Source organism: Pundamilia nyererei, unplaced genomic scaffold (genome assembly GCF_000239375.1).
Source record: "Pundamilia nyererei isolate P.nyererei 1_Seehausen unplaced genomic scaffold, PunNye1.0 scaffold00110, whole genome shotgun sequence".
Taxonomy (NCBI): domain Eukaryota; kingdom Metazoa; phylum Chordata; class Actinopteri; order Cichliformes; family Cichlidae; genus Pundamilia; species Pundamilia nyererei.
The window spans coordinates 1,657,577-1,664,557 of NW_005187511.1; the positions used below are offsets into that span (position 1 = coordinate 1,657,577).

At 40.6% G+C, this 6,981-nt stretch overlaps 1 protein-coding gene across 1 annotated transcript; it reads left to right on the top strand.

Moving 5' to 3' along the window:
• The first annotated feature begins 554 nt into the window (after positions 1 to 554).
• Positions 555 to 6,124, top strand: fblim1 (filamin binding LIM protein 1). Its single transcript, XM_005741449.2, has 8 exons — positions 555 to 786; positions 1,056 to 1,437; positions 2,504 to 2,658; positions 3,481 to 3,568; positions 3,658 to 3,827; positions 5,133 to 5,311; positions 5,476 to 5,596; positions 5,748 to 6,124. The coding sequence occupies exons 2-8, from the start codon at positions 1,080 to 1,082 to the stop codon at positions 5,856 to 5,858; spliced, it is 1,182 nt and encodes a 393-aa protein (XP_005741506.1). The 5' UTR covers positions 555 to 786; positions 1,056 to 1,079; the 3' UTR covers positions 5,859 to 6,124.
• Positions 6,125 to 6,981: the final 857 nt, after the last annotated feature.

Below are 6,981 nucleotides of genomic sequence, written 5' to 3' on the forward strand. Positions count from 1 at the left end.
AAATGGAAGCAGTGCCATGAGACACTGATAGAGAGTCAGGGCTTAAGTGATATAATGTTGTGGGGGAAGGGACGAAGGAAAGAGGGAAAAGAAAAAAGAGAGGCAGACTCAACCAGGGAGGTAGGGAAAATAAAGCTGACAGAACAATGAGGGAGAACTGCACAGGGGAGAAAAAGAGGGCAGTTTGAGATAGAAATTTGCTGGAAAAGGCAGGTACAGTCACATCCTGCTGGCATGCAGAGAGATAAAGAACTGGGAGTTTGCTTGTGTGTGTGTGTCTCTGCCTGCCTGCTTGCTTCTGGGTAAAAACCTTACGAGGAACTTTATGGCACTGTGTATTGCATTTGTTAAAAAAAAGAAAGAAAAAAAGGCTGTGTGATTTTGGTATGAGTGCACACATGTTGCATAACTCAGTGTGGGTGTGTGTCTACGTTCATGCACTCTTGTCTGTGTGTGTGTGTGTGTGTGTGTGTGCAGCCTTCCAAGTTTTCATAGTAGATGAATGTGTCATGTCTTTTACTGCACTTTGTCCGAGATTAACTGTTCACCTTTTACGGTCGGGAGGGAGGCGGTGTTGTCATTCAGCCAGAGAAGGAGGAGGAGGGGTCGACTGACGGAGGGAGGTACAGAAGGAAAAGGAGTGGCCTTCTGCAGATAGCAGCCCCTCTCTACCGGAGTAAAGTCTTCTCTCTGAGGCAGCTCATAGGAGAGAAAACAAACCAGAGGTTTGGGAGATACAGAACGGGAAAGAAGAAAGAAGCAAAGAGAAAGCCCATTTTCTTCCAGGTATGTGACACAGCCGGTGTGAGTGGTTTTACAGCATACAGATGATTCACATTTGTGCTTTTTGACTCTAGTACCATTCATTATGGTTAATGAGAGCTGTAAGCGGGCGAATACAGCTGTGCAACTATACCTAGATTAAATTAGATCAACATGATAGGAAATAAATGTCTGTTTTGTCTTCAGTATGAGTTCTTGTAGTTTATTGTTGCCTGATATTATAAACTGAGTTTATAAGCAGTCATGAGTTTATTCTTCTGTCTTCCTTTCAGGCTGCGTGAGACTTTTGTACATTCATGGCATCAGCAGCTCCACCAAAAAGGGTGGTTTCTTCTGTCTTCATCACTCTGGCTTCTCCTCACCGAGCCACCGTGACCCCACAGCAGCAGCCCGCCCTTCAAGCCCACAGTGCCCCGGCTAGAGAGAAACTGCATCCTGCTGTAAGAGTCCGCCCAGGTGACAGCATACCTGCCCTCAGGCACAGCAGAGAGGACAAGTCACCGCCGTCAGAGTCTAATGGCAGCCTAAAGATCAAAGGCTTGACTAATGCGGGGTCCTCGGCCCTGGTTTCAGGCCCACAGAGCCACAATCCCCCCAAACGTGAACCAGGCAAAACACAGCTTCAAGAAAAAAATGACCAGAGGAGTTCATCAGGTATTTATTATATACTTGATTTTTTTCTCTTAGTTAAAAAGACTATCTATAAAATATTAGAAAATGGCCCTGCAAGGCCCTTTATTGGGTCCTCCCCAGATCAGAATGATAATTTATGTATTTCCTGACCTGCATTTCAAAATATCTGATCCCAAAATATAAAATATTGATTTTATACATCTAAAAGACTTTTAAAAGAGCCAAAAAAAAATTTCCAGCCCGTTTCCCAGACAGGGATTGAGCCTTGTCCTAGACTTAAAGAAAAAAAAATCAATGAGGATCTCCTCAGAAAAGTTTCTAGGCTTAATTCATGTCTGGGAAACTGAGCCCATGTGCTTTTCAGTCACTATGAGCCCCCAGAACAGCTGCAGCTCTCCTTGGCATTGATCCTCCAAGTCTTTGACTTCTACTGAAGGAATCAACAGATTTTCCTAAAAGATGTTCCCTATTTGTATCTATTTCTTTTTTTTATGATGGTGGTTCTCATGGAGATATGAAATTGGGATGACATAAGGTGAACGTGTAGGCCATAAACCATGATTCATCAAACCGTGTTTTACACCCTCCTGCCCCGTGGATAAGGACAGTTTTTTCCTGGAAGAGACAACTCCCATCAGGACACAAATATTTTATCGTTAGACAAGAGTTACTAAAGCAAGAGTGTCAAACTGACATCAGGTGCTGGAAATATACACTATACAGATACGCTTGAACTTGAGGTAAAATGTATGTCCTACATATCTTCTCTCAAACATGTAACACCTGAACCAGTGAACAAAAAGTCACTGTGCAGACTGCTGTATCAACCAGGAGGGCCAAAGTGCATGGGGAATTTAAAGTGATGAGTGATCCAGAATAAAATCAGTGAAGGGCCATGGGGGTCTCGATTTTAAAACATGTACTCTGAAAGGATAAGTAGACCAAAACTATGTCAGCACAGCGCATCAGTACATGTGATTAAACATTCAGTTTTTTCATCTAATTTGTCATTAGTCTGTTTTTTTTTTTAAATCAGCTGTCTATGCTGCTACAAAATCATCTAAAACTGTGTTCTCATGCCAAACAGAGCTTTTCCCTCCTCCTCCCCCTCCCTCTGATGCACCGCCTCTATGTCCGGGAGAGTTGCCCTCTGAAGAATCAGCACTTCCACCACCTCCTCCAGCCCAAGCGTCTTTCCCCCACCCCGTGACCCCAGGCCAGCAGCCAGTTTACAACCCAGAGGTATGCAGACTTATCTTACAGTGTCACTATAACAAATGACATTTAAAATCTTCCAGTTTGCAGCTTCGAAAACGTGGTGCCAAATTTCCTATTAAAAAAAATGCCTTAAATTATTTTAAACACACGAGTAATTATTTTGTCTGCAATGAAGGATTAGCTTTCTACAGCTTTTCCACAAGCCTTTCACAGTGGCTGTAAAGCGCCATCACCAAAACATAAAGAACAGGGCTCTTATATGACCATCTTACTAAAAGTGTGCACACTTGCTTTCACAAAATCACCAACTTCCAAACTGCTCCCGTAAATAAACAAAAACTTTATTGCTCCATGTCTGTGTAGACAAAGATCAGTTTGGGGGGGGGGACTGCTAAATTACTTTCTTCCTCTCCGGTTTCTGAGAATTTTACTGACTGAATAAAAGCTGAAAGGTTTCCCTTTAAAAACGCTTAAACTCAACAACTCATCCTTGAATCACCAGCAGGTCTTTACACGAAAGAAGGTAAAGTCTTTATGTGACTGGTGAAAAGGGTTAGAAATAATCTGTTAAACTCAATAGAATTGAAATGTTTGAAGTATTAAAAAAATAGTATTCACCACCCATTTTAAACCAAACCTTCAAACCACAGTGAAATTAAAATGTTTGTGTGGCTTGGTCCTGATGATGTGCTGTGGATGACTCTGGTGTTTCTTACGCCTGTCACATTCAGAGCCACTTTTAAACAACTCCCACATGTGTTCAAAATCAAGCGCTGCTAAATTATGCAGTTCGCCTCTGTAGGCCAAACTCAACTTGTCAGTTTAATAATGCGCTTTACATTTAAGGTGAAAGCAAGAACACCATCTAGTGGGTTAAGCTCAGATGACCAAATCCACAGGATCCACCAAAACAGCCAAGACAAAGAGAGCAAAGGTAACCTGATCTCTTTTTATACATTTTGCCACTCTGCGTGCCACATTATTATAACCTGGTTTGACTGTGTGTGTGTGTGAACAATGCAGATCTGTGCGGCTTCTGTCGAAAGCCAGTGGCTCCTTCTGAACCTGCGATAGAGGCCTTAAACAGGACTTACCATGATGGCTGCTTCCAGTGTAGATCTTGTCACATTCCCCTGGCTGGTAAACAGTACTACAACAAGGCCGGGATCCCGCTCTGCGAAGACTGTTACCAGGTAGCGCAATGCAGCGTGTTAACCAAGCTGTGAATATACATGCAAACTTTAACCTCCTGAAACCTGAGCTCTTCTTTGGGTTTAATTTTCCTGTTTCTTCTAGCTTTTTGAGATTAGCTGGACCTGATGAGTCACCGTTGAACAGAAAGGATTTTTTAAAAACTGGTTTATTTTACAGCAATGTCACCACTTCTGAACATTTCTGAAGTGTTGAAATACTGAGCAGAATGAAGTACAAGGTGCAGAAAGCCCAAAATGTATCCCCATATGAGGACACAGGGTCTCAGGTGGTTAAAAAAAAAGCTCAAAGCCATGTTTTTTTGTTTTTTTGAATGTTTCACAGGACTGGTAAATGGTTCTTATACAGCGCCTTTCTACTCTTTATACTACAAGCCTCATTCACCCATTCACACACACACACACACACACACACACACACACACACACACACACACACACACACACATTTTTTTCTAAGCCTGAGCGCTCTCTGTCTAACATTCACACTCTGATGAATGCATCATGAGCCGGGGATCAAACCACCACCACCCTACAGTTAGTAGACAGCCTGCTCTACCTGCTGGACACTGCCGCCCCATTCAAGTAGAATGTCTTTCTCCACTACATTCATTAAAACTATAAGTGAAGACAAATTATTTGCAAGTTCTTCATTGCTGAAGCAACCATTTCCCTGCTCTATTTCCTCTCCAGTCAGCTTGAGACCACTGATTCTCTAATCAACCAGCAGAGTTACTGAGCCTGCATGGTGATACACCTGTACCCTTAGAACAGTGGTTAAGAGAGGGAATCCAGGAAGTCTGTGGAAGTCAAATTAAATCAAAGTTTCTTTCAAACAAAAATAGCTCCAGATTTTCATAAAATCCCATAAAATGCTGGATAAATCTGTCATCGTGATGTGTTACAACAGACTGGAGAGCAATAAAAAAGCCATGAAGCATGCAAACGGATATCTGTGTGGCCCCTCATCGTGAGTCCCAAATTGGACCAACAATTCAGATCAGATGGGATTTTCATATTTACAACATGTAAATAAATGCTCAAGCACTTGAAATTATCACATGTGATGAGTAAAATGAGGGCAGGGGGGGTCTGAGAGAAGACAAATAACTAGATCTATGTCCAGGTTCATGTTTTCATAAAAACAACCAAGCTTGGTAAACTTGCACTGTTTGATGCCTCAAACATTTTCAGAAACAGACCCAATGCAAAAAAAAGAAAGAAAAAAAGCAGATTAAAACGTAAATTTTTAAGGTAATTAACGATGTATCTTTCTCCATGTCTTAGGCCAGTTTGGAGCTCTGCTGGGCATGTGGAGAGGCTATCACAGATCACATAATCCGCGCACTCGAGCGAGCATACCATCTTTCTTGTTTCACCTGCACAACATGTAAGAGGCAAATTGGAGAGCAAGCTTTTGCCCAGGGAGAAGTTGGAGAAGTTTACTGCCTTCAAGACTATTACAGGTATGAAGGGGAAACAACTATTTGAAGGGTTTAGGTAAAGGATCAATATATACAGTTGTGTTCCACTTCATTTGACATGTTATTACAATGCTTTTGTTGCATTATAAACCACCCCTTTGTCTACAAGTGTAATAAATTTTTCTTTTTCATCTAACATTGTAAAGGAAATACGCTCCAAAGTGTAGTGCCTGTAACCAGCTTATCATTCCACAAGAAGATGGTACCGACAGCTATACAGTTGAATGTCTGGGGCGTTCCTACCATGAGAACTGCTACAGATGTGAGGTTGGTGTTTTGTGTGTCATCATTTCCCTAGGGATTAATAAAGTATTCTGATTCTGAAACACTTCACTACACAGACACATTCACAAGGATACAAACACAGAGACAGATATTATTTCAGTACCAGGAATATGTTGCTTCATATTGTGTGCAGGTCTGCGCCATCCAACTGTCTCCTGAACCGAACGAGCATGGCTGTTATCCTTTAGACGGGAAGATGCTTTGCAAGCCCTGTCACCTGAACCTGGCTTCTGGTCAGCACTAATCCCACGTGAACAGCAAGCAAGACAAGAAAAAACTGAACAAAGAGCTGGGAGACTGCGCATGTGCCTTTATGAATGAATGTGCAAATGCCTTAAATGCTTCCTTCACTAGAGAAAAACTATATTTTTACAGTATATCATGCTTTCTGAAGATTACCTTCTTCTTTTTCATCATTTTGCACTTAATACAATCTACAAAAGCAACAATTATATTCCTGCAACTCACTTTACAAAAAATGTACGAGAATAAATGGAACCCCAGTCAGTATGCTGTTTCTCAGTCATTATACAAACATATAAATAATCAACTTTAACTTGAAAAAAGGATAGAAAAGTAATCTAATATATTTTATCTCTATTCGCCTTCAAACTGCATCTACATCATCAAACCAAGCAGACAAACCACTAACAAGTACGAAGTAATCATCAAGCAGACTGTTTTTAACATTGTCTTCTGCCTTAATAAAACAAAGTTATCCAGCATAGTATCAAAGTCTCAATCGGATTCCAGTGAAATTGCTTTATTTATAGTCACTATCTCAAAAAAAACTTGGTGTAATTCATATCTCGTACACATGTATTAAATTGTTTTATGAAAAACATATTTGTTATTTTTGTTTCTGTTTATCACTTCACTTTCTTCATTAGTTAATCAGGGGCTGCAATATGTTGCAGGTATCAACAACAGCTCAAAATAGCGCAAAATAACAACAACAGGTGCCTCAATGTGCTTTTTATTGTAAGATAATGCCCGTACTATATTAGAGAGAAAAGCCTAACAATCAGATGTGATGGTGATGGGGGGGAAGGAAAAACACTATTTTAACAGGAAGAGACTTCCAGCAGAAACAGGCTCAGAGAGGGCAGCCATCTGCCACAAGCGGCTGGAAAATAGACCTCAAGGATCTCTTAAGTTTTAAGGCTAGAGAAACCTGTAAGAACCCTTAACTAGGTGCAATATTTTTACACAGTGTTTACCTTTACTGTTTCACAAAAGGTTAAAAATGGAACTTCCACAATTTAGACTTTTTGAATGCAGGATATTTTATTAAAGCAGTTTAGAAGGAGGAAAGCAAAATATGAATCAAATAATAATAATCAAATCATTTGAATTATACTACTTAT

What these genes read in the sequence shown, in the direction of transcription:
- fblim1 (XM_005741449.2), top strand. Translation starts at nt 1,080, where the DNA reads ATGGCATCAGCAGCTCCACCAAAAAGGGTGGTTTCTTCTGTCTTCATC. An exon ending in TGACCAGAGGAGTTCATCAG is followed by an intron (nt 1,438 to 2,503) that starts GTATTTATTATA and finishes CATGCCAAACAG; the next exon opens with AGCTTTTCCCTCCTCCTCCC. An exon ending in AGCCAGTTTACAACCCAGAG is followed by an intron (nt 2,659 to 3,480) that starts GTATGCAGACTT and finishes TTTACATTTAAG; the next exon opens with GTGAAAGCAAGAACACCATC.